The following is a 27,318-nucleotide window of genomic DNA, read 5'->3' on the forward strand; positions in this document are numbered from 1 at the left end:
GATTTTTTATGCTAGCAACAATTCTTCTAAAGCATTTTAATACCTTCCTGATAAAAAATTTCATCATGTAGATATACCATAATTTAACTATCCGAACCCAATAGTGGGATATTAAGATTATATTTGTTTGCTATTTTAAAACTTTACATTATTTTTTAAATTACATATTAGTTTCTTTAAGGTATTTATATCCTCCTTTTTTTCACTCATCCAATATCATTTTCTAAGTATTTTACATTCAAAACTTATATATACAAATATATTAATATATAATTGCATATTTTATTTTATTTTATTTTTTTATTTTTATTTTTGGTACCGGGGATCCAACTTGGGTCCTTGTGCTTGCGCAGCAGGTGGCAAAACTGCTGAGCTAAATCCCCAGCCCTATAATTGCATATTTTAATAAATATTGTGACTATATATAATACTACATTATATAAATTTTCAACCTAACTTTTTCTGCAGGCAGTTTTTATATTTCCATATTTTCTCCTTTATAATTGCATAGGTGGACTATTTTTTTTTAGATATCTTTTTGCACAAAGGTTTTAAATTTCCATTTAGTTGTTCAGGAAAGATTGCTGGCAATTGGACACCTAGGTTGAAGAGCATCCCATTGTTTAAGGAAGTGAAATCAGTACATACATTTTCTTTCTCAAAGACTGTTCCAGTTCACCTTCACCAAATGTTAAGAACTTTTTTTTGTACCAGGGATCGAACTCTGGACCTTGCGCTTGTGAGGCGGGTGTAGCTATGCACCATGTATCTTCATCACTAGTGAGCTCACATTCATTTTTATTGTGTGTTTTATTCTTTTTCTCTCTAAGTTATTTGGCAACATCTGGTTATCCATGGCCAGCCTGGTCATTTTTATGCAGCTGCGTTACCTGTTTCATGAGGTACAGCGTCGAATCCGTCGGCACAAGAACTATCTGCGTGTAGTCGGGAACATGGAAGCCAGGTAAGTAAGCACAAATCAGTGTTAGCCAAGTTTATTCATTTTAGCTCTGTAATAAAAACAAATCCTAGACTATATCAGAACTTGCTTTTGTAAATTGTTGCTGATGATGAGTACAGGCTCTGGAGTCAGACTGCCTGTGTATGAATCCCACTTAGTTAGTGGCTGCTTGATTTGGGGCACCTTATTAACTCTCTGTGCTCTCCCTGCTTTGTCTCTAAAATAGATGTGGTGCACACCTGTAATCCCAGCACTCAGGAGGTTGAGGCAGGAGGATCACTGTGAGTTCAAGGCCAGCTGAACTACATAGCCAAGACCTCTTTTTAAAAACAAAACAAAACACTTAAAACAAACAAACAAAAAAATAGAGTTGATAACAGTACCTTCTTCCTGGAGCTATTGGGAGGATTCCAGGAGATACTAGGTTTTTATTATCATCATCTTGATTAAATGGAAGCTGCCTTCTTTATTTTGTGAAGGTGAAGGTGGGTCTCAGTTATTCTGCATACATGTGTGTTTGAACATACCCACTCACACTCATTGAAGAAGGCACTCACTTGCCAACCTGAGGCTAAACCAAGCCTGCAGCTATAAGATTAATACATCTTCTTTTTGTTTCCTGGAGATAGTTTGGCTCTCTGGGAGCCTTATTCCTCTGTTTTGCCCAGAAATATTTCTTGAGGTCATCACTAACAGGAATTGTTATTACCACAATGTTAATTTTTGTGCATAAGTTTCTCACTTATCCTTTAAAAGGCTCTGATGAGAAACCAAAGCTGTTTTTACTGATAAAGATTCCTCTGTAATTGTGCCATTATAAAGGTGACTGAAGGTGAAGCTTATGAACTAGTGTACATTATGTGTGTGAAATTGGCAGAAATTTGGCCCGGGCATGTTTTATTTTTTTTTACAGGTTTGCAGTTGCAACTCCAGAGGAGCTGGCTGTCAATAATGATGACTGTGCAATCTGCTGGGATTCCATGCAGGCTGCAAGGAAACTGCCCTGTGGACATCTTTTCCACAAGTAGGATCTTTGTGCAGGGCCATATGGGATTAGTGTTCTGTCCAGGGGGTGTTTTTGGGTTTTTTTTGGCACCGGGGATCGAACTGCGCTTGCGCAGCAGGTGGCGAAACCACTGAGCTAAATCCCTGGCAAGGGGGTGTTTTTGTACCTGGGCTGAAGGCTAATCCCAGCAAGGATTGGGAACATTACTGGTCATGTTGCTGAAACTAGTGTTATGGGGAGCTTTGACTGTCCTTCTCTGTCACTCAGCCTCTTTCTGTGTCCTCAGGCCTGTTCTTCACTCATGTCCTGCCATCTTAATTTCTGGGTGTGTAGCCATCTTTATATTTTTTTCACTACTTAAGCTGTGAGGTATAATAAATATGTCTGTAAGATTTGAAAGAAAGAGCTCCAGGAAGAATCCTTGTTTTCAACAGCTTAATATGTAACTGGGGAGAGAAAAAAATACATTTTTGCATTTTGCACATGCCTAAGAGCAGCATTAAAACACATTCCTGAGAAGTGGGCTGAGATAGGGACCAGACTAGAACCACTAAAGAGTAAAAAACTGTGACTATTAGGAAGGATTACAAAATAGCCTCTTCTGTAAACCTGAAAGATTGAAGTGATCTCTTACTTATTTTCAGAGATTGCATCAGGGCTCTGTTTAGCCTAAATCACTCTGTTGATAGATTGGATGTTTTGATACTGATGGACCTTGAGGTATCTTTTGGCCCTTTGCATCTGTGGTCAGTATTCCATATTGAGAACATTTTGACCTTTACATTTTTAATCATCTTTTCATTATTTTATATTCCCAAATTGTTCTTGTACTCCTTTTTTTTTTGGTACCAGGGATCGAACTTGGGTCCTTGCGCTTGCACAGCAGGAGGCAAAACCACTGAGCTAAATCCCTGGCCACGTTTTGTACTCCTTTTTAATAGTTAGAAGGGCTTTGGAGCTGGAACGTCCCACTCAACAAATGTATCAACAGTATTTTTTTTTTTTATGCCTGGGTGCTGTGTTGGGCTCTGGAAGTGAAATAGAAATAACAGATGTAGTCTTTGTGTTTGTGGAGCTTGCAGTGTAATAAAGCAGACAAACATAAATTAACTGGGCACATTTATGTATAAATTGACATTATAGAATAAATTATAGAAAAGAAACATGGTTCTTGAGAGCGAGTAACAAAGATATTTGACTCAAACTTGGAGGAAGTGACCTTGGAGGATAAGCAGGAGCCAGGTCTGAGAAGGGGGGATCAGGTGGGAGAGCATGTAGGACAGTGGGAGCATCTCTAGCAGGAGAGAAGCTGAGTGTGTTGAAGGAACTGGAAGAGAAGCTGGTACCTAGAGCCCAGAGTGGAAGAGGGAAGAGTGTTTATTGACCCTGAAGAAGCTGGGTGGAGTCCAGAGCGCCATCAGAAGGAGGAAATGCCATTGAAGGGGTTTCAGTGGGGGCTGGTGAATAAGGTCTATAGCTTGAAGAGGTCAGGAAGACTAGAAGGAACTGCTGCAGTGGTTCTGGGATACACCGAAAGCAGCTTGAACTGCTGTGGAGGAAGTGTCTTTGGAGAGAAGAAGACAGAGTTGAGGAGAATTAGAAGGTTATGGGCTAGATTGACTATGGGACCAAGAGGAATAAAGGAGGTGTCAGGAGTTCTCTTAGTTTTTCAACTTGTGCCGTTACCATGTAGAGGTGCTATTTGTTGAGGTTGAGAAGACCAGAGAATTTGCACACATTTCTCAAAAACCTTTCAGTCTCACAGAAGCCTGAAGGCTAGTTGGGAAAAATAAGAGTATATTTTAGCCCAGAAGAAATACTTTTCAGCATAAGATTAGATTAATTTTAGGGTTTAATTTTTTGATTGAGGAAAAATTCATTAATATAGCATAACAATAAAATTCATTAACATACAATTAACGATTTTAAAGTGAACAATTCAGTGACATTTAGTTTATTTACAATCTTGTGCAACTACCACTTCTCTTTGGTTTCAGAACTTTTCATCACCCAGAGTAACACCCCACACTTACTAAGCAATCACTCCCCATTCTTCCCTCCCCTGTCACCTGGCAACCTCTAAGCGACTTTCTGTCTCTGTGGACTTGCCTATTCCAGTTGTTTGAGGTAATAGGAGTCATACAGTATATAAGCATTTGTAACTGACTGCTTTTGCTTAGCATAATGTTTTTGAAGTCATCTATATTGTAGCATGTAGCCATACTTCACTCCTTTTTATGGCTGAATTTAAATAATTTTACAATAGTTAAACAATTTATACTGGTGTACATTGGGTTTCTCCCTAGCTTTTGGCCATTCTATAAATAATGCTGCTATGAACATTTGGGAACCAGTATCTGAGTACCTATTTTTAATTCTTTAAGTGTATACCTAGGAATGGGTGCTGGATCACATCGTAATTCTATGTTTAACTTCTTTTAGAGCTGCCAGACTTTTCCATAGCAGCTGCACCATTTTCTGTTTCACCAGCAATGTATGAGGGTTCCAATTTTTTCACATTCTCGCCAGTACTTATTTTATAGCCATCCTAATAGTATGAAAGTCGTATTTTGTGATGATTTTTGTTTTGCTTTTTAGTGATCATTCTCAAGTGTATTTTTCTGCGGTAAAATATACGTAACATTTGGTGGCGTTAAGTATGTTCACAGTATTGTGTGAAACTTCACCATCCATCGCTAGAACTTTCTCATCTTTCTAAACTTAAACTATGAGCCTGTTAGACAGTAAGACCCCACTCTGGTCTTCCACCAGCTGTTGTCATCATTCTGTCTTCTTCCTCTGTCATTTTGACCATTCAAGGTATCTCTGTTGGCTTTGGGTTTATATTGCCCTTTTTCTGGCTCTGTAGGTATAAGTTGGCTTTTTGATTTAAGAACTTGTTTTCTTTTTAAGCCTTTTTAAATATATGAATTTGCTTCAGTGTTGCTTTCTTTTTATCCCCAAAGTTTTGGATTATTGTATATTGTTGTTTTCACTTGTTTCAAAGTATTTTCTAAGTGATTTCTTCATTTCTTTGACCCATGGTGGGATGAGCAAATCATTGTTAGGACATCCTCTTTTCTTGCTTCACTTTGTAGCTGTAGTAATAAAGTGGAAGCAGGATGGAGCCAGGCTGGCTCTGGGCTATGTTGAGTGAAGAGGAGTTATCTTGGGCTGCACGTAAAATATAAAATATGTAATATAATGTATGCAACAGAAGTTTATTTTTTAATATTTATTATAACATTTAAAAAAGAAGGGAAGCAGCCTATGGACAGGGCTGATGTAAGGCAGGTTGGACACACCTAATATAAGGCAAATGCATTTTAATTTGTGATAAGGCCAAATGCCCAGATTCCAGCAGACAGTAGCTAGATAATTTGTTGCTATTGAGTTTTGCAAGAGTTTAGAGTCCAGTGAATATTTAATTACACTAAAATGTCATATAGAGGAGAAATACTTTTTCAGTTATAAGGAAAAGTTTTCTCAGAGGGTCATCACATTTTGGTGAGGTTCTCCTTTATAACTTTATGCACATATTCATGTATTTTTAAAGAAAAAGAACCCCAGAGCACTTTTATTCAGTGCCTCCTTAAGCTCTTAGAAAATATAACGAATTCTTATAAAATGGGAAGGGATCTTAGAGATTACTTCATCTAGCTTTCTCATTTTTCACTGTTGAGGACTAGTGCTGAGAGATTGAAGATTGCCAGTGATACACTGCTAGTTAATGGTTGAGTTAGGGCCAGATCTCAAATTTTCTGCTTCATATTCTGGTACCCTTCCCTTAATGGACACCACAATTATTTATTGAGCATATGCTATAATTAGGGCATGATCATCTTCTCAGTGAGGGCAACAGAAGCTTTCAGCCTTGTTGGAAAAACAACACAAAGAGAAGAAAGTGGAGAAAGTAGAGGTGGTGAATGTAAGGGAGTGGTTATAGGTGAGCTGGTTGAGGAGGATAATAAGGAAGCAAGAGGCTGTCATACTTGATGAAAAAGTGGATGTGTGGTCTTAGCAAGTTAGGTCCCAGCGAAATGTGAGTTGGAAGGAGAGGAGCTTTATTTGGTGCATGAGTGAGATCTCTAAAGTCAAGATTCTGAAGACAAGGCCAGGGTTATGGCCATATTGCTAAAGCAGAGTGAAAGAAAAAAAATCACTGGAATAGAGGACTGAAGGACATAAGAGGCCAGGATGTCAGATGATTCAGCAGTATGGATTTTGAAATAGCCAAATAGTGTCGGAAAGGAGGATGGTGAGCCATGCTGTGAAGTCTTAGCAAAGGGAGTCCCTAGAGGTTTGGTAGTTGGCTATATGCATGGTCAAGAATTCATGTTTCTAGCAGGATGCACTAGCAGTGGGACAAATGTTTCTCAGCATTTAAATCTTGCTAGTGGTAAATAGTAAAATTGGAACACATGTGATACATTCTTCGTACTTCTGGTGAATTCTTAGAAAATATGCTAAGGATGTTCATATGTCTTACTTTGTACTTTCTGTAGTTCCTGTCTTCGTTCTTGGCTAGAACAAGACACTTCCTGTCCAACGTGCAGAATGTCTCTAAATATTGCTGATAATAATCGTGCCAGGGAAGATCATCAAGGAGAGAATTTGGATGAGAACTTGGTTCCTGCTGCAGCTGCTGAAGGCAGACCTCGCCTAAACCAACACAATCACTTCTTCCACTTCGATGGTTAGTTGGTTTCAACCTCTGAAACTATATCCATTGAGTTTTCTCCCCTGAGGGGGTACTGTTTGTATAAATTGTCCTGTACAGAGCAGTTTAATATTTTAGTTTCAGTGCAGGTGTTCAGGACGCATGGATAGATAAAACTGGGGGTTAATCTGTGCTGAGTATTTTGCTAGATTCTGTGTCATTATTGGGGGCGGGTAGGAGTTGGGATGTAGAGATAATAAAATTGAATCAACCGTGCCTTTAAGGAGCACACTCAGTTTAATAATTAACTTTGCTAATAATTTATTGGATTTGGGAGCACTTAAGCATGTAATGAAGTATGTTAAGTACCAGAGAATACCAGAAGCAAAATCAGAGCTGGAACCCTGTTGTTTTGTCCATAGAATATGAACATTCTGCCTCTCAGCAGTGTTAAAAGTTTTGTAATAAAAATAGCACTTAAAATTCTAAGGCCTTGAGTACCTTAGATCATCCCTCTTTGATTTATATACAGTGAGCTTTTGTTAATGTCCATCAATTCCAGTACCACTGTGTTCTGTGAGTTTATATTTCTGTTACTATAAGACAGACATCTTTGGAGTTGTATTAGGAGAGGGACTATTCAGATCTCTGATTTGAGTTTCCAAGCATGGAGCATGGTGGGAGTGGTGGGATGTTGGTGAATTCCCTTAATTAAAGAAAAGTCCCCAGGGGAGAACAATAAAGTCCCTGAGAAGAGTAGAAGAGGGCTACCTGTCTGGATGTGGGTACTGGAGAGGTTTGAAGGGGCTGATTTGGCTGCTGTTAATTAAGGCCTATATTAGGGACAGACCTTTTGAAATGTACTAGCAGATCTTAGAGATGGATCCTGCCTATGTATGCCTTTTTTTTTGGGTAGCGGGGATCGAACTTGGGTCCTTGTGCTTGCAAGGCGGGTGGCGGAACCACTGAGCTGAATCCCCGGTGGTATGTCATTTTTTAATGAATAGTTATTAGTTAAAATCACCTTTATTTGACTTTAGTAAGTACATGAAGTAAGTATCCATTTATTTTATTTATTTATTGGGGTTTTGTTTGTTTTTTAGATAGGGTCTTGCTATGTGGTCTAAGCTGGCCTTGAACTTACTGAGTAGCCCAAGCTGGCCTTGAATTCACAGTGATCTTTCTGCTTCCTAAGTGCTAGAATCATAGACATGTACCACCATGTCTAGCAGTATCTATTTTTTAAATGAATGCATTTTATTTGGCAAGACCTTTAAAATAGCTGTTTAATTTGATTTTATATTCCATCCCTTAGTAATTCCTTGACACAAAGCCAAGCTGGGTGATGATGCTGCATGCCTGTAATCCAGGCTACTCAGGAGGCTAAGGCAGGAGGACTGCAAGTTCAACACCAACCTGGGCAATTTAATGAGATCCTGTCTCAAAATAAAAATAAAAAGTGTTGATTGGGGAGTATAGCTTAATGGTACAGCAATTGCTTAGCAGGCAGAAGGCCCTGGGTTTAATTCCTAATACCACCCCCCAAAAAAAAGGAAAAGGAGGAGGAAGAGGAAATAGCACCCTTATATGTGTGGCTTGATATTGAGTTGTTTTAGTGTCAGTAGTTGGTGGCATTGTATCACGGGCTTCCCTTTCCATAGGAAAATAACAGAAATAGCAGCCCTCATAATACTGTCAATCCACAGGCCTATTTTATAGAACTCTGAAAATATTTTGAGTCACAAAACCGAGGTCAAATCTTTAAATCAGATTATTCAGGAGAAAATATTTCATGGAAGTAATTGTGAAGATGATGTCTTCAAATGAGTAGTAATTTGGATATGGTGTGAAAGAGAGAAGCAGATCTCATTTTTTGTGGCAGCTGTAGAACCAAAGAAATCTCCCCTAGATTCTAGGCCCGGAAAATGGGTTGGAGGTTGAATGGATCAAAGGCCCCTGGAAAGCAGGAAAGACTAGTAGTCTTAGAACCCTGCTGTTTGACTTCACATCCTGGCCATCATCATTAAACTGTGTCATCTTGGCTGAGTTACCTAACTTCAATTGCCTTGGGGAACAGAGACCAATTGGGCAGGTGACCAGGATTGTATCTCTTAGAAGAATAAGATGAGAAGAATGGGGAATGGTAGTATGTGGGTTTTAGTGAGAACTGAATGAACTAATCCATGTGAAATATTTGGCACAAAAGGCATAAAGTAAGCCTCAGTGAATACCAGATGTTATTATAGTATGGGTTGCTAGGGTACCAACACGGGGAATGACTAGAGCTCTAAAAGTTGTGCTGGTCTTGTTTTAGGGTCCCGGATTGCAAGCTGGCTACCAAGTTTTTCAGTTGAAGTGATGCACACCACCAACATTCTTGGCATTACGCAGGCAAGCAACTCCCAGCTTAATGCAATGGTAAGGACTGCTAACTGCTTCAAAAGAGAACTAGTAATTAGAAGGGCAAGAAAAGCTCTAGAATATGTGTACAGTGTATAACCTTGGTGATCTGTCTCTGCCCTGGTAAGACAGCAAGATTCAGGTGTTTACTTTTTCCTTTTCTTTTTTCTTTACTATAATAATTTGGTTCTCTGTTTTTTCTTAGTTAGCTTGGCTTAGAGCAGTGGTGGTGAACATTTGGCACACATGCCACAGCAAGCTGTTTGGTATCTTTGAAAGCTCTAAAAGGTTCACCATTACTGGCTTAGAGACTGTTTTATTGATCTTTTCAAAGAACTAGCTTTTGGTTTTGTTGATTTTTTTTCTGTTGGTTTTTGGTTTCAATTTTGTTGACTTTTGCTCTTCTGCTTACTTTGGATTTAATTTGCTTTTTTTTTTTTCTCTTTTTGGTGTTGGAGATTCAACCCAGGATCTTATGCATGCTACCTGTACCCCCAGCCCTAACTTGCTTTTCTGTTTCTAGGTTTTGAAGGTGAGAACTTAAGATGACTGATCTTTAGATCTTTTTACCCCAGTTTTATTAAACATTTTAAAGTATATTTTTATTAGTGCATATTAATTTTATAAAATATTGGGCTTAAATGTAGTATTTCATACATGCATATAACACTTTTGATCTTTAGATCTTTTCTAACATATGCTTCAGTGTGTAAATTCTCCTCTAAGCATCCTTTCTCTGGGTCTCACAAATTTTGATAAGTTGTGTTTTCATTTTCATTTAGTTCAGATATTTTAAAAATTTATCTGAGATTTCTTTGATCTATGTGTTACTTAGAATATGCTGTTTAACCTCCATGTATTTTGAGATGTTTTCTTTTTGTTATTGATTTCTAGTTTAATTTCATGTGGTCCAAGAGCAGATATTGTATGGATCTTTTAAATTAGTCTCTTGATGAATGTTCCATATGAGTTTGAAAAGAATTTATATTCTGCTGTTGTTGGGTGAAGTAGCTGTCAGTGTATCCAGTTAATAGGCGATGATACTGAATTCAACTTTACTGATTTTCTACCTGTTGAATATGTCCATTTCTGACAGAGAGGCACCAAAATCTCCAATTCAGGGTGAATTCAACTATTTCTCCTTGCAGTTCTTTGAACTTTTGTCTATATACAGAGTTTCATACTCTTTTGTTAGATGTACACATGTTAAGGATATTATGTCTTCTTGGATATGCCTTTTATCCCTGATAACTTTTCTCTTCCTAGTCTCTTTCAAAGATTGCTTGTGAAATTAATGTATCTGGCCCTGCTTTCTTTTGATTAGTGTTTACATGGTGTATTTTTCTTTTTTTTAATCTGTGTCTTCATAAAATTAAAATGAGTTTTCTTCTTTTTTTTTTTTGCGGTACTGGGGATCGAACTCAGGACCTTGCACTTGTGAGACAGGTGGGGTGCCACTAAGCTAAATCCTTGGCCTCTAAAATGAGTTTCTTGTAAACAGGATTCAGCTAATTCGTTTTTTCCCCTATACTGGGGATTGAACGCAGGTCCTCTGCATGGTAGTTAAGCACTCTCCCACTGAGCTACATCACTAGACCCTTTGTTTAATTGGTTCATTTAAGACCATTGATGTTCAAAGTGATTATTGACATATTTGGATTAATTATCATTTTTATTACTATTTTCTATTTATTGCCCTTGTTCCTCTTTTTGTCTTTTGCACATTTCCTCTTTTGTAGTTTTAATTGAACATTTTCTTTGGATTTCATTTTCTCTCCTTTCTTAGCATATCACTTGTACTCTTTATGTTTTCAAGTGATTGCTCTAGAGTTTACAATATATATTTACAACAATTCCAAGTCTGTTTTCAAATAACATTGTATACTTCATAGGTAGTATATAGACCTCATTTAAAAAAATCCTAATCACTTCCTTCCTCACCCATCACTATCACTCATTTTATCTGTATATGGGCATGTATATTCAGATGTAAACCTACATAATATTGTTTGTATTATTTTGGATGAATTTTTTTTTTTGTACCGGGGATCGAACTCAGGACCTTGTGCTTGCGAGGGAGGTGGTGGCACCACTGAGCTAAATCCTCAACTCTGTATTAATTATTTTGAACAAATTGTTATCCATTCAGTCAAGAATAAGAAAATTAAGAGATTTTATTTTACTGTCACATATCTTTTTCTATGCTCTTCCTTCCTTTTTGTACATTTGAATTCTGACCCATAACAATTTTCTTCTAGTCACTAAAGACCTTTCAACATTTGTGGCGAGACAGGCCACCCCGTACAATTTCTGTTTATTCAAAAGAGTCTTTTTTTCCTCCTCATTTTTGAAGGAAAATGTTTTTTTTTTTTTTGGTACCGGGGATTGAACTCAGGACCTTGTGCTTGCGAGGCAGCCGATGGAACTGCTGAGCTAACTCCCTGGTCCTGAAGGATAATTTTGTAGGAGTCTAAGTTAGTGGTTTATTTTTCTCACACTTTATATACTTCATTCTCTTCTTGGTTGTGTGGATTATGAGAAGTTTGATCCAGTTCTTATCTTTATTCCTTTATAGGTTAGTGGATTGTTTTCCCTACTTCTACCAGTGTTTATTTTCTTCTTTTCTTTCTCCCCTTTCCCTTTCCCTCTCCCTTTCATTATTTTGCTTCTTCTTCCCTTTTTTTAATTTTTAAAAAATTTTATTTTGTGGTGCTAGGGTTTGAACCCAGGACTTTGCATGTGCTAGGCAAGCACTCTGCCACTGAGATATATCCCCTTTTTTTAAAATTTTGAGACAAAGTCTCACTAAGCTGCCCAAGCTGGCCTTGTGCTTGCAACCTCTTGCCTCAGGCTCTTGGGTAGCTGGGCTTACAGTTGTGCCTCACGGTGCCCAGCCCATACATTTATTTATTAAGATCTAATATTTTAACTTGTTGGATTTTCTGGTAGTAGAAAAGCTTTGGTCTAGTGAAGTCAGAAGGAAGCTATTTGAGACTAGAAAAGAATTTTATCTGATCATAGAGGTTTTTATGGACTCTTCCCTAGTGAAAATGATCTACTCAAGCTGGGCATGGTGGCTCACACCTATAGTCCCAGCACTGAGGAGGCTGAGGCAGGAGGATTGCCTCGAGGTTGAGGCCAGCCTGTGCTACATAGTGAGTTTGAAGCCAACCTGAACTACATAGGGAGACTCAGTCTCAAAAAACCAATAAATAAATAAATAAATAAATAATAAGAAAGAAAGAAAGAGAGGAAGGAAAGGAAGGAAGAAAGGAAGGAGGAGAGAAAGAAAGAAAGAAAGAAAGAAAGAAAGAAAGAAAGAAAGAAAGAAAGAAAGAAAGAAAATGATCCACTCATATCATATAAACCAAATGGGGGATCATAGTGATGTGGAGGCCCTGGAGCCTTCTGGGCACTGCTTGTGTTGCCAACCCTAGCCTCAGGTAACTTGAACCAAAACTTTGTGCAGGTATTATCTGATCTTTTCTTTCAGTGCCCCGATGTTGACACCCTCACTATATAACAGTATGTTCCTCTGGATATAATGTCCTGATAGTGGACTTTATTGTGCCTCTAAAGCAGTTAGTTTTTTTACCCTCTTTTTCTTTTAATTATTTGGACTTAAGCATTTTAAAAATAAATAAATAAATTATATATATATATATATATATATATATGTGTGTGTGTGTGTGTATATATACATATATATATATATATATATATATATATATGTATGTATGTATATATATGATGTTAAAACAAAACAAGAACACCTAGAGATGCCTGGATGGGAGTATGGGCAGTGGTATGTGCCGGACTTTGTCTGCTTCCTCTACACACAAGCCCAGTCTGGTGCCCTAAGTAGACTCTGAGGCATTTCTAGAGTACAGTTTGAAAACTCTAGCTCCAGGGCATTATTAGGAATTTACATTCTTCATAATTGTACTTTTTCCATATTGTGATGTAATTTACACACAGTAAAAATTTACCATTCAATTCACATAGCTGTGAGCAAGATACAGAACAGTTTCATTCTCCTTCCCCCAGATCCTGCTGTGCCCCTTTCTAGTCCTACCTTTCCCACCTCCAACTCCTGGCAACCGCTCATCAGTTTGCTTTGGCAATAATTTTGCCTATTTTAGGATGTCATATAAATGGACTCATACAGTTGGGCTTTTGAGTCAGTCTTCTTGCACTTAACATAATGTGTTTAAATTTCATCCATGTTGCATTCATCAGAAGTTTGTTCTTTTTTAGGAATTATATCTTTAAGGAAAACATGTTTTTTATACCCGAGGTATACTGAGCTTTAAAATGAACACTTTCAAACTAGAAGATTCTGCTTGAGGCTGTCTTGAGATCCATCTAGACTTCTGTCTGCTCTTCATTTTGAAATTGATGCTGTCCCCAGTTGTCTCTTTGGCATCTGGAAAAATCCTAAAGGCACTGCAGTGTGAAGGAGATCTGCAGAGCGAAAGTGGCCTCTTCCACTGGCATCAGACTCAGTGCCCAGGGCCTGTGTATACTGTGGCTTTATGTGTGACTGTCAGGAGTGAACTTGCTAAGGGCTCTGTCTGTGTTCCTTCAGGCTCATCAGATTCAAGAGATGTTCCCTCAGGTTCCATACCACCTTGTGCTGCAGGATCTCCAGCTCACACGCTCGGTTGAAATCACAACAGACAACATCCTAGAAGGACGCATTCAAGTACCTTTTCCTACACAGGTAAAACTGACTCTTTAAGCATGACAGATGGGTCCTGGCTTCACAAATATTTAATCTTCTAGAGTACCTTTCTTGTTTATTTAACAATTGAGTAACTCTTATGATTTGATGAAGTTTCTATAAATTCCCTCACATCTTGAATTATGCATGAGAACAGATCTATCTATGATAAATGATATGATAAGTCATTTATGATATGATATGATATCTATGATATCTATGATAAATGATAAATCTATTTATGATAAATGCATTAGAATAGATCTATGTGGATAAGTGTATTAAAGTAATTTTGGGACAGACACCCCAGACCAGCCTGCCTTTGTCAGTCTACAGGATCGTGGCACAGCCATGACAGGGATTGACAGATTTTCTTCTGTAAATGACAAGTAATAAATATTTTCAGCTTTGTGGACCAGTCTCTGTTGCAACCAGAGCTGCCATGGACAATGTATACATGAACAAGCAAGTCTGTGGTCCAGTTAAATTTTATTTATAAAAGTAGGTGGGAGGGGTAAATGTGACCCTGAGGCTATAGCTTTTGGGCCTGTTGCTCTAGGAGATAATGCCATCTGTCCCTATTTGGCCTTGAACACTGCTATGGGATTCCATAGGGGTAGGGGTAATTCACATCTTTCTGAGCCATATACTTTTGACTATCTAAAAATAATCAGATCTCTTTGCCTATCACATAACTTCTGGGAGGGGTACAAGAAATATTAACACAGGCAAACTTTCTTGCAGGACCAAGGCATTTATATACAACCAGGGAATAATCTACCAAAGAAATTAGAAATTTTATTATTAGAAATTTTAGTATGCAAAAGTATATAGAACTCTATTAATGAAATTAAGAAACTTGAAACTCTGGAGAGGCAGAGTGTAGCCTTTGGAATCAAATGGGCTGAGATATTAAAGGTGGTTCTCCAGGTCTCAGCTGTTAGACCTGACTTTTGGCTGCCTCTGTAGGTGCAGGCAGAGAGAATCCCTAGAAAAACTGCCCAGCAGTCACTGAGGTGCTAAGATGAGATAAGGTGTGAGTAGGACCCCAGGATATCTGCAACATTGGGCCAGTCCTTAAAATGACTAAAGTGAGATTAACAGTAGGATATTAAAAGGGTTAATGAGACAATCCCATCAGAGTTTTCCTTGGTGCCATGCACCAAAAAAGTGTTTACTTCGTGTTGTTTGCTGTTGTCATCAATTTTTTTTTCCTGGAATTACTGTAATGAAAAGGGAACTAAATATGGAGCCAATTGCTGACTCTTAAACTTGGCCTTAGGCTTCTTTGTCTTGCCTTTAATATTTATAGCATTTTAAATTTATGGTTACTGTAGACTTTAAGTTTCAGGCTGTTAGGGACCATAGCTTCCTTTGTGCCCTAGTGTTATTTCAACCTGAATGACTTTTTTCTGTTTCTCAGCGATCAGATAGCATTAGACCTGCATTGAACAGTCCTGTTGAAAGGCCCAGCACTGACCAGGAAGAGGGAGAAGCCTCTACTCAGGTAAAATCAGCACACTAGAGAAGGGTATATGGATTGTGGTGGAGTATGGTCCCTGAAGTGGTCTCCTTAGTCTTGAAATTTGGGAGACTTGGACAAGAGTACAAAAGAAAGCCATGTGCTGTGTCTGCTTTGGTATTAAAAGTTATAGAACAAGCTGTATCCTTGGTCTGGGCTGTGTGTCATCCCTTTCTCCCCCTCCCCCACCTCCTTCCCAATTCCTGCAGCCACTCTCTGGGTGCTGTTCTGGTGCTCCCTGGTCCAGCCCTGTCATCCTGAGCTTGAGTAGGAGGACGAGGAAAGGCAAAAATGTCAGGCTCCAGGCTTTGAGGGAGCTGAATCTTCCAAATCTAGAAGGGGACGGACCAGAGTACACTCCCTAGGGAGCCAAGGCATTGAGTTACTCTCCCACAGATCATTTGTCCAACTCAGAATTTCCATGTACTTCATGTATTTTGTAAAAACAAGACCTCCTGAGCTGGGGGGTAGGGTGGGATGGGGTGGGAGTGTGGCTGTCTTGAGAACCAAGACAGATGTTCACTATGGAAAAGCAACAGCTCTACCTTGTGTCCACACAGAGGCACACTTCCCTCTGCCCTTTGCTCTAGACTCTGGGAACTGCAATTCTTGTCCCTCTGCTCTCACTTCCATTTGCTTCCTCCATTACTGTATTTTCAAAACACTTTCTTAGGAGAACAAAAAGCCAAACAACCTTGCCCCTGTGTTTTCCTTTGTATGGTATGTGGGACTTTCTGCATGGGGCCTGTGGCCAAAGGGGGACTCTGGCCTTTTTCCCGGTGTGGGTCAGGGCTTCTGGGAGAAGTGTCAGAGGCTATTTGTACCTTTTGTGTTTTTTCCTGCAAATAGGAAACTGTAAAAACTAAGTCATTTTCAAATCTGTTACTGAGTTGGCTCTCTCACCTTTGTGGAGGGGTCACATCACCTCTCCAAGTGTCCCTTTGGACAAAGTCTATTTTCAACAACCTTATGCTGGTTTCCTTCTGCAGAAGACCTCTACCAGCCCCAGAACATGCAGTGTGCCCTATAGATGGGTAGAGTAGAACTTACACCACCTCAGCCTCCCACCCATTGTTTTGGTCTCCTATAGCCAGTTTCTTTGTTTTTGATTTCTCAGGTCTGTGTAATGACCAGTCCCTGTGACCCCCAAGCTCCAAGGAATAGGAGTCAGGCTGTCCACGTGGCTTTCTTAAAGTCCCCTCTTGGGCTTGGCTGAAGGCAGGGGTGATAAGAGAAGCAAGAACTTTTAAATAAAACATCTGGCCTTTCAGCTGTGTTGGAGACTGGAGCTGGGTGACGGGCCAGCACGGACCTGCTTGAGGCTATATTTGGGAACTAAAGCAGTGTAGGTGGTTGGGCACCTGCTTCCGGAGCATTCTGTTGCACAAGTGACCATACTCTGTTATATCTGGGGTTTTTTAATCCTTAGCCTTTACCTTTTTTACCTATTTGACTCTTTTTAAAAGTGAAGGTGTAAAATTTGTGCAGTAAGATATGGTAAGACTTGTTTAAATTCTTGAGCAATTAGAATTGAACAAAAAATTCCCAGAATGCAAACCAGCAGTGACCTTTGTTGTCATATTCTGAGAACAGTTTGGAAGTCCTCAGGTTGTTCATACTGGCAGTAATGTACCTAGAACACTGTATTGAACTTTGCATGTATTAGTAGCACAGGGCCACACCCAGCAGCAGGCCTGCCCTCCAGAAGTTGGTACGGGGGGAATCCTGTGGGGCATGGAATCTGCTTAGGAAGTAGGCCTGTGCTCACAGCTGCCTCCCTGTGTCCAGACTGAACGTGTGCCACTGGATCTCAGTCCTCGCTTGGAAGAGACCTTGGACTTCAGTGAAGTGGAAGTGGAGTCCAGTGAGGTGGAAGACTTTGAGGCCAGGGGGAGCCGCTTCTCCAAGTCTGCTGACGAGAGACAGCGGATGTTAGTCCAGCGTAAGGATGACCTCCTGCAGCAAGCACGGAAGTAAGTTAACTCTGCAACCCTTGTAGACATAAAGCCCAAGTCAGAAACCACTGGTTGATGGCCATTGTCGTATCTGGCCCACATCTTCTCTTTTTAAATAGATGACAACATTGGAAAACCATTACATGTCACCTAAAAACTCAGATTTCAAGCCTCTCTCAAAACATCAGAAGATCTGGGCATGCTGAGCCCAACTGGTAACATCTGGTGGGCCAGTGCTATTGGTCAGCCCTGTGGACCTCTGCACCCATATTTGCACAGACTGCTTATGTGCCAGCATTCCCAGCTCTTTATATTAACTGTTTTAATCGCTTTAGAACTCTAAGAAAGAGCACTGTTAATACCGATTTAACAGATGTACAATTAAGAAACTGAGGCCTGGTGAGGTTGACAGTAGCCTGGGCCTGGAGTCTGGCTTCCAAGACCGCCTTCTGCCTTTCCAGCCAGCATTGTCAGCACAGAGTGCCCATCTGAGTGCCATGTGTTCTCCCACATGGTGGCAGCTGGAGCATACAGTGCTTCTGTGGATGGATGGGAACTTTTTCGTTCAGTTCTTTTTTTTTTTTTGCATTTAACATTTTTATTTTAGACAGCAAACAACAAAAATAAACAACCAAAAAACCATGAAATAGGCTCATCAAATGATGTAAAGTTATCCTTTCCAGGAAAGCAGAAGGTAGACCAGTGCAGGTTATCCTCAAGGCCACACTCATCCTGCTTCACTGCTGCTTGCATGCTGCTGGGTTTTGCTCCTTCTTTGGGTCATGGTCTGGATCATTTTCCTCATCTTCTTCTTCCCCTTCCTCATCTGCTTCTTCACCTTCTTCATTATAATCATCATCATCATCTTCAGTAGCTTCTCCAGTGAAGTACAACACCGATCTTGGAATTATACGCTCATGTAAAAAGTGACCAATTTCAAAGTCTGCAGCAAGGATAGCTTCAGCATCATCATCCAGATCTCCACTCTCAGGAACTTCAGGAGGAGCAAAAAAATTAAAGAAAGAATCATTGGAAACTGTTTTAGTCACAGTACGAACTGTCCCACGTCCCTTATGTTTCTGCTTCTTTTTAATGGTTTTCAAAGTGACATTCTTACCTTTTTTCCAATCTATTTGGCACCCTGTACAGCCCATAATTTCTGGTCCATCAAATGAAAAGGCATCAGAATCATCTGGTTTAGATCTCATCCTATATGTCTTTGTCAACACTTCATTTGTGAAATATTCATTAGGTTCAAAGTGAAATTCTAAGATAAAACTCATAGGCTGGCCAGCATCTGAGAACTTCACTTTAATGTCCTTCAAATACTTCAGAATAGGTTCATCATGTTCCTGAACCATGTCACTGAGCAAGTCAACATTCTTAAAAACAGTCAACCAAAATTCAGGAATTCCTTTAGGATCTTCTTTTTCTTCATCTTTTTTTTTCATCTTCAATCTTGGCCTTTTCTTTCAGCCCCTCCGAAACTTCTTCTTACTCATCTGGTTTCCGCTCACATTCTTCTTCCATAGGTTCATAAATTGCATTAATGATCTCAAATCGCTTATCAAATAGAGGCTGGTAGAGAACAGCATACTTCCTTTCAAGATCATGAACTTCCTCATAGAATTTGGCTTCTGTCTGTGCACATTTAACTTGAAGGTTTTTGAGAGCATTCACTCTTCTTTTAACTACCCTAGGCAAGCTTTCAATGTATCCTGTTGGTGTGTCTACCAGACCATCAAGTCTTTCTTGAAGGGCTGCAAGAATCTGAGGATTTTGCATCATCTGAACAGTCAGCTGACACGCTTTGATTTTTGTTTCTTCACCAGTTTCTTCTTCTACTTCTTCAACATCATCCAAATCTTGATCAAGTTCAGACTGTCCTTTGTTGTCAATGTCTGCCATGTTGTAAGAACTGCAAATATCAGCAGCTAGTTCAGGGAGTCAGGTGGCGGGAGCTGCGCAGGGAGTGACTAAGGGCGGCCGTGGCGGCAGGAGGACCAGGAGGCGGCACCACGAGCAGATGGTGCTAAAAAAGCTTCTTTCAGTTCTTGAGGGACAGGACCAGCATTGTGCTCATCTGGGTGGGTTCTTTGCCCCACAGGCCTGTGTCTGTGGGCAGGAGTGGGCAAAGGAGCGGGTGCTGCGCAGCTGCTTGATAGGCCTCTCTTGGGATCCTGGGCTCGTATGTCAAGGTGAAATCTCTTTCTCTTTTTTTTTTTTTGCAGTGCTAGGGATTCTGTACATATTCCAGAGCTTCCCATCCCTATCACATGACTCTTTGGTTTTTGTAGGCGATTCTTGAACAAAAGTTCTGAAGATGACACAGCCTCAGAGAGCTTCCTCTCCTTGGAAGGCGCGTCCTCTGACCCTGTGACCCTGCGTCGGAGGATGCTGGCTGCTGCTGCTGAGCGCAGGCTTCAGAAACAGCAGAGGTCGTAGCACCTCTGCACCTCCGCAGCCTTGAGCCTGCGCCTGACTGCCTGCCTGCCTGGAAGAGGCTGTACCGGTTCCGCCTGCTGTGGGAAGAAGCGGGCTTGACTGCATTGCTGCTGTATAAAGCATGTGGTCTTAATATTGTTTGGACAGCTGAGAAATTTAATCCTCCTTTGTAACACTTTCTATGTGACATTTCTCTTCCCTGTAGAAACACGCACATTTTAACTCTAGGCATGATCTCTTCTGGCATTGACTGGACTTCTTGGGGGTGGGTGATGATCAAGAGGAAGTAGGTGACTACCTGCCCGCAGCAGGCTTCCTCAAGTTCCTATATATAGGAATATGTAAATCACAACCCATGCTGTTGTCCTTAGCTCTCTGTATCTGGCAGGAAGTGTGTGTGCTGGGGAGGATATATAAAAGCAGTGAGGAGGTGCCCAGCATGAGTCTGACTCTATACAATGGGAGAATATCTGTTGTCAAACTGTCCATAGGGAGGAAGCCCTGAGAATGTTCCAGAGGGATGGCCCGTAGGCTCCTGGACCCCTGGTCCAGCAGAGTATCTTGTAAAAAGAACTCCTGGTTTGGTACCTGCAGCAGAAAGGGAAAGCCCAGGACTATAGAATTTGAGAAGGTGACCCCTTTCCTATGATATTTGGGACTGACCTGAGCCCCTGATCCACAGCCAGCTTTATTCATTCACTCTGGTGCTCCTGCATCCCATACACTTGCCTCTGAGTCTCTCCCCTCCTATTTCCTTGCCCCCTCTGGACATTGAAAGGGCTAAGCAGCAAGCTTTGGTTTATGATTTTGATTCCTTAGGTAAATTAGGCAATGACAGAGCCTGTAGGTTTGGTGCTTGGGGAAGATGTAGGCTTTGCAAGATGGGAAAGTACATTTTTAGAAGACATCATTGAAGAGATAAAAGATACCTTTTGTATCTTTCTTCCATGGAGTCATTTTCAAAGCTTTGTTTCTGTTGGTTTAAACATAGGTAAGATGTTGAATCCCACATGCCTTGAAGCAGACCCAGGTCCTGAATCTTCAAATTCTTCACGCATTTAACTTTAAGGATTTGAAATGCAATCATAGTGACATACTTCAGTTTTCTGTCCCATTGGATTTTTTTTGTCAATGTTTGAAAGCATAGTTTTATGGTAGTCCTTTTGGCAAGAATCCAGTATTACCTATAATTATTGGCAAAGTTAAATGTATTTTACATAACAAAGTTTTCACAATGTTGACAAGTAATTGAAAAAAAGGGGTAATAAGTAAATATGTAGGCAGGGATAATTTATTTCAATAAATCTTTCAAAAGCCTTACCTTGAAATGCTGTTAGTAAATTTCTGTGATTTTTAAAAGATTTGTTTTGCTGAGAGCATAGCTATTTGTTTTTATTGTAAAACAATGATAATAAAAAGCGAACTCTTCTAGTGCGCTGTGTGTGACTGGAAGTTAAGGCAGCTTTTTAAATTTAATTTTATTTTTTTGATACCGGAGATCGAACTCGGGTCCTTGTACTTGCACAGCAGGTGGCAGAACCACTGAGCTAAATCCTCGGCCTAGGCAGCTTTCTTCAAAGGTGTCACCAGTGAATGCCATTTTGCTTTTGTGTCTCTCAGCTTGATTGGAGATTATTTTCCTCCTTTTGAGGTTGGGGGATTTCATTTCTGTTTTATTTGGAGAAGGCAGCACTGAGTTTCTCTTCCCCTGGTATTCCATTTTTTCAAGGTAAGTAGGGGAAAAGGCTACTTTGTTGAATTATGTCATACTTTGCATGTTGTATACATTGAAGTTGACATTAATTCCACGTGTTACAGTGTTATAGATGTGTGAAAAAAGATTGTTTACAGTCAATTTTAGAGGGTCTTAAAACACCAGAAAATAGAAATATAAATGATCAAAGTAGAGCTGTCTTCTTAAATAGCTTAAGATAGCCTAGGAAAAGAAATCTCAAGTTGAGTCTTAGATTTTTCACCTGGACAGTTACAGATTTTGGATCTATAAAGGGCCCCTGGCTTTCATCACTTACTGGTAGCATGAGGTAGGTGCAAAAGGCAGTGAAAGCGAGACTTAATGGGTCCTGTCACTATCCTGGCCAGTGGTGGGGCAGAGGGCTTCCCTTGTGCTTAGCTCCTTGGAGGAGCAGAGCTGAAGCAGGGTTCTGGGTTGAGTTGCCCACTCTGGGCTCTTTTGGAACTAATCTTGTGTTCCATTTTCTTAATTAGATCAGATATTTTGACTTCTCGGATTCTTGGCCGTTTTTCAGGTTTTGAGGTTTATGTGCCATAGAGAACAATAATCCATGTGGATGTTTTACTGGTGTTGATGTGAGCCCTAGGTGCTCAGTTCTCCTCCTGGATGTGACCTTCCACTTAGCTGTGTAGACAGCGTGTTCTTCTGTCTGTAGCCTGCAGGCTTAACTCTGTTGTAACTATGGGAAAGGGATCCCAACACTGGAAATAGGACATGTGTGCAATAGGGAGCCTTGGGCTTCTAGTGAACTTGTCAGTAGTGGCCGCCCACCCTGGAAGGCAGTTTGACCCTCCTAAAGTGTCCCCCTCAGCGCTCCTACTTTGTTAGAAGTGCTTCTAACCCTGGCTGCACATTAAAATCACTTGTAAGTGAGGAAAAAATACGATGTTAGGTTCTTTCTCCTTGATTCTTGTTCTGGTTAGTCTTTTTTTTGGTACTGGGGATCAAACTCGGGTCCTTGCGCTTGCGCAGCAGGTGGCGAAACCACTGAGCTAAAACCCCAGCCCCTCTGGTTAGTCTTTTTTCTGCATTCTTTCCAGAAAATGCTTCCTAATCCCTTTTAAGACAAGATGAGACAGGCCGGGGATCCCTGGTACCCCCCCCCCCCAAAAAAAAGAAGAAGTAGAGGTGTAGCTCAATGGTAGAGCAGTTGCCTGGCATATGTGAGGTCCTAGGTTCCAGCACCAGGAAATATAAAAAAAAAATGTATTTTATCTACAAATGTCATTTGAAAGTTAGAAAAGATCCTACTAGAATATGGCTCATTTTTAGAGAAATTCAGATACACGTATGTAGAAAGTGTTCTACTTTTCTTCAGCCTTCCATTTGGACCTTAGTTTTTCCCGTGAGATCAGAGTTAGGAAGTCAAGGTGTGGCCTGCACTGCAAACCTTTCCATCAATATAGAGGGTTTGATTTTGCACCCTTCTGCCCATAAATTGGGGTACTTTTGAGGGAGCTGCTGGGGAAGCACTGGAAAGAGGTGTAGCCTAGTGAGGAAGTGTAGGGGTGCATAGGCTGACTGGGAGTGTACCTTTTTGTTATTCCTAGTCTCTGAAACGGTATCATCTCCACCTCTGCTCCCACAAGATTCAAATGACCCATGGAGAGGGAGAGGATTTCAGAGCTGATAATTCCCCTTGGTGGGAATATGGAGAAGATTCCAGTCAGCAGACTTGTGAGGTGCTCCTGCTCACTAGCTAGTGGTCAGCACTGGGCATGATGAGCATGTTTCAGTGGCTGCTGTGGGTGCCTCTCTGGGTTCCATCTGTGGCCATCTAGGAGAGAGATGCAGTATCAGCAGCACAGAGGAGAGGGTACCGGGTTGGCATAGTCTCTGTTGCCCCACTACCCTGTGTATTTGGCCTGAGACCCTGTCCTGGCATCCAGCTGCAGTGGGGGCAGTAAGGCTGAAGGAAACCTTCAGCTGGCTGGTCTGCCTGGTCCTGAGCTTGCTGTTGGCATGACAGTGGATGACACCCCTGAGTAATCTGGCCTCCTTGGACCACTATTCTACAAGCCCTGGGTCCAGAAAACAGGAATTAGGACTGCCTTTCTCCACTTTTCCTTTCCCAGTCCTAAATCCCACCAGAACAACAAAAACAGTTGAAGTTGAGCAGCAGCTGGGAGCCATCTGCAGTCTGAAAGCTGCCCATTCCTCTACTCTTTCATGGCGGGCAATGAGCAGCCGTCTGCCTCCTGCACTCTGAATTTAGCACCCCCTTGTGACCTCAGGGAGGGAGACACAGAAGCCCTGTGGGGAGATGCCTTACCCACCAGCCTCCCAGTGTTTGTGGCCATGTCCCTCCTTCCCTTTCCTGTTGGAGCAAAACCCTCCCGAAATAACCATAGTCTGGAAGGTAGAGGGTGAGAGACTCAGGAATACAGACAAACATTCTCTTTATTGAGCTACACATGAATTTTCCATTAGTCAGAGAAGTAGACTGGCAGTGTGTAAGATATCACAGAAACCACCGATTGGGAATAGAAAGGCTTAGAAAGACCCGTGGGCTTTTTTTTCTTTTTTTTTTTTTTTCAAGTTTTTTTTTCTGTATTTTAAATTTTTTGTGTGTTTTGTCTTTTTGCCTTCTCTTTATTTGAAATGGCTGTGACTGGTCTTCTTCAGCAAATATTAAGTCTTAAAAGTGAAACCGTGAAGAGGTCTGGGGTCTGGATACTAGGCAAAGTAGAAATGACAGGACTGGTCATGAAAACTGTGGCTTTAATGTAAACACTACATTCCATCTTTTTTTTAATTTTTTTGATTTTTTTGTTTTCTTCCATCTTGTATTTAAAAATTGTTTTTGTTATTTTTATCTGCAGCACAAACATCCCCACATGAGAAAGAGCGAACACAGGTCACTGGAACAAAGGAAAGGTGGAAGGGGCACACACACAAAAGGAGAGCATCTGCCTGAAGACTGGAGTTGGAAATGTCAAAGGAAAACCCACAACCCCATTTCCCAGAGACTAGGAGAGCTGATGTGGTATATGATACAAAGTACTCATTGGGACCAAAAGAAAAATCTGTAGAAAGGGGGTTGGCAGGGGAACTGTTTCTATAGGGCTATAATTCTGTGTATGATGGGTATTCTTTTTGGCAGCTACTGGCCGGTGAGAGCTGTGCTTTTTCTATACAAACCTGGAGTGAGGGTGTGGTTGGAGTGGCATGGGGCTGGGGAGAGCCGAGCCGCCACGCTTGGTGGTGTCTGTGGTGTCTGGGCGACTGACTGGCAGAGGGTTTGCAGTGACCCGTGGCCCTCTGGAAAGCCCGGCCCAAGCACACGCCCACCTGCCAATGCGCCACACACGAGCCCCTGGGCCACACTGAGCTGGGACAGAGAGGGCATGGGTGCTGATGTATACATTTATTTCAAAAGAAAAAGAAAGTGATGAAATGGCGAGTTTTTCTTTTTCCCGTTTTGAAGCTACAAAGCACATGAGAAATGTTCTTTTTTGTTTTTCTTTCAAATTCTAAATGTAAAGACTTAACTAAAACTGGATTCTACAGCATTCTACAGAAATACACAGCCATCAGTCACTCTGGGGTCGTAGGTTAGACAGGGGCTTGATACAGAAAGGCTGTGTGTCTTACAAAGGCCAAAAGGTCATGCTACCAGGAGATCAACGTCAACAGCAAAGAGTCCATGAAGCAGTCTGTAGAGAGAGAGATAAGGGGTCCAGTCTGACCATTTTCTTTGATTTTAAAAAGCAACCAACCAACCAAAAACCCTAGGACATTGTAACTAATGTTGGGTCAGGTGGGGCATACTCACAAGGGATCAAGAACTCAAATGCGGCCCATCCCAGGTGGCCCGGGGACCCTTATGGGATGCTGATTAAGGTCAGGTCTGCAAGTCTGCCCTCCCCTGAGCCATTGCTGACTCCTCCTCACCCCACCTTCCCATGTGCCCTCTTGGAGGGGAGCTGGCTTCAACACAGGTGGATTGGAGCCATGGCTCACAGATCCCCTCCCATCTGCTTTTAGAAAGCAGACCAAGTCTCCCAGTTCTCTGATTCTTGCCTTGTTCACATGAATAAAGAAAACTCAGGAGACAGTGGATTGATCAGAGCAATGATTCTTCTAAAGTCTTAAAATTAACAACCACCACCACCCAAAAGAGAAGTGTCCTTAAATGTTTCTGTTGCTGTGGGGAGAGGGGAGGAAGACATTTAGGGCATTGGCTGTTTTTAGAGGGTTTGGAGCTGACACGAGCAGGACAGAACTGAGTGCACGCAGCCTTGGTGGGTGGGATGCAGAAGAGCAGCTGGGCCAGGGCCAAGCCTTCCTCTGCCTCCCCTTTGCACACCAGTGGGTTGTGTTAAGACCCTAAAGCTGTCTTTGAAAGGACAGACTCTGAAACCAGGCTCCTCCCCGCCATGATGTATGTCCCAGGAAAACCTTGATGAGCTATGGGATGGTGGTCAGTTCTGTCCGCAGCAATTCCTAGTACAAACTAAAAAGATTTCTCTAGTATATATTTGTGTATATATAAGATTTTTTATGCCTCTGTAAAGTTTATTTACCGACTTGCATTTGTTGGTGGTGTGTGTGCATATGTGTGTGTGTGTGTGTGTCTGTGTGCACGCGCACGCAAGCTGTTCTGTGAGTGCTGGAATCATTACCAAATAGGTTGCTATACAGGACAAGAGGTCAGTACAAGCCGCAGCCCCGGAGGTTGTTGGCAATGATGATGTCGGTGACAGCGTCGAATACCACCTGGATATTATTCGTGTCTGTGGCACAAGTCATGTGACAATAAATTTCTTTGTTGGGTGAACGGTTTTTGTTTTCAAACTGTGTTTGGATGTAGGCAGCTGCATCTTCATAGGTATTGGAGCCTGTAACAAGACACAGAACAAGGGTGGAGCTACATAAGGCTTAGCATTCACCTGCCTTCTGCCTTTTCAGGGCTTTTTATTCTGTTTTCACACTGGAGCTACACAGGAGCTCTGGGAAGACAATGACCACTGGTTATCCCTTTTGCTTTCTCAGTGATCAAATGGAGGCATCTCCCCATGGTCTTTCTCAATCAATTCTGATTCCAATAAATCAAGAAAAGCCCGATGAGGGCACTGCCCAGCAGGGTGGGTATCCCAAGATTCCTGGTGATAAAATTGTCAAGGCCTGGTGAGCACCAAGTGGGATGGGCTCCATCCTTAGTTTGTCTTCTCTGAGAGGTCACTCTGTGGGGCTGGCAGCATCTCTAAGCAGACCCAGTGCTTGGTGCTCAGAGAGGTCAGGACATGGAAGTATGGGCTGTCTTCATAGTGGAAAGGTTAAGGGGATACCAGCACCCAACAATTCCTTGGTTGTCCTCTTGAGCCTAGTCAGGGCTGGGGGTGGGGATAACAGGGCACATCTGTGGATGATGTAAGGAGCTTTCCAATCAGCTACAACCTAACCCCTTGTGGCTCAGCCCTTAGGACAGTTTTCAATTAGCTACCACAGCATGTGGAGCAACACAAACATGTGAAAAAGTCCAATATGTTGACATGCTCCTTTTCCCTAAGTGCTACTAGGATCTAGCCCAGGACGGTAACAACATAATGTTATTTTGGGCCTGTGAGATGACCCTTCCCCTTGCCTTCTCACCCTGAAGGCTGAGGTTGTGAGCAGAGTGTGCTGGCTGGGATTTGGGCCACTGGAGGGATCTGCAGCAAGGATTTCTCTCCTTTCTGTTAACTACTTAACAGTTTACCTTGAGTGTCACTCAGGGAGCCTATTTACTTACATACTTATTATTCCCAGGATCGCTTGGGTGCGGCTCATTTCAACTAGTTGATTCTTGTATTGAGTAATATGATAAAATTGTCAATTTTATAGTTGCTGTTATTAATTAAAAATATCCAAATTTTGGTCATCCCATATTTAAATAATTGGACTGGTAAAT

At 41.2% G+C, this 27,318-nt stretch overlaps 2 protein-coding genes and 1 pseudogene across 4 annotated transcripts in view; 1 reads left to right on the forward strand and 2 right to left on the reverse strand.

Annotated features, from left to right (window-relative positions):
- Positions 1–26,205, forward strand: part of Amfr (autocrine motility factor receptor) — a 44,745-nt gene extending 18,540 nt beyond the window's left edge. Inside the window, exons 7-14 of one of the 2 annotated variants that reach the window (XM_021260879.2) lie at positions 831–964; positions 1,875–1,985; positions 6,473–6,663; positions 8,942–9,045; positions 13,616–13,750; positions 15,174–15,257; positions 17,061–17,245; positions 24,248–26,205. In XM_021260879.2, coding sequence (XP_021116538.1) covers positions 831–964; positions 1,875–1,985; positions 6,473–6,663; positions 8,942–9,045; positions 13,616–13,750; positions 15,174–15,257; positions 17,061–17,245; positions 24,248–24,266 — 963 coding nt within the window. In that variant the 3' untranslated portion in view covers positions 24,267–26,205. Of the gene's footprint in view, positions 1–830; positions 965–1,874; positions 1,986–6,472; positions 6,664–8,941; positions 9,046–13,615; positions 13,751–15,173; positions 15,258–17,060; positions 17,246–19,524; positions 21,105–24,247 lie in introns of those variants that run through there. The other variant, XM_004847897.4, reaches the window with a different exon arrangement.
- LOC101722183 (nucleosome assembly protein 1-like 1 pseudogene) lies at positions 17,806–19,295 on the reverse strand (annotated as a pseudogene). The gene has a single exon (XR_015440385.1). The product of XR_015440385.1 is annotated as a nucleosome assembly protein 1-like 1 pseudogene (transcript).
- Positions 23,808–27,318, reverse strand: part of Gnao1 (G protein subunit alpha o1) — a 169,165-nt gene continuing 165,654 nt past the window's right edge. Inside the window, exons 8-9 of the mRNA XM_004847899.3 lie at positions 26,051–26,266; positions 23,808–25,081 (exon numbers count right to left, since the gene is read on the reverse strand). Of these exons, the coding sequence (XP_004847956.1) occupies positions 26,079–26,266 (188 nt within the window). The 3' untranslated portion in view covers positions 23,808–25,081; positions 26,051–26,078. The remainder of the gene's footprint in view (positions 25,082–26,050; positions 26,267–27,318) is intronic.

Source organism: Heterocephalus glaber, unplaced genomic scaffold (assembly GCF_053883595.1).
Source record: "Heterocephalus glaber isolate CG9 unplaced genomic scaffold, H.glaber_assembly_v1.0 deba00000071, whole genome shotgun sequence".
In the NCBI taxonomy this organism is placed as follows: Eukaryota; Metazoa; Chordata; class Mammalia; order Rodentia; family Bathyergidae; genus Heterocephalus; species Heterocephalus glaber.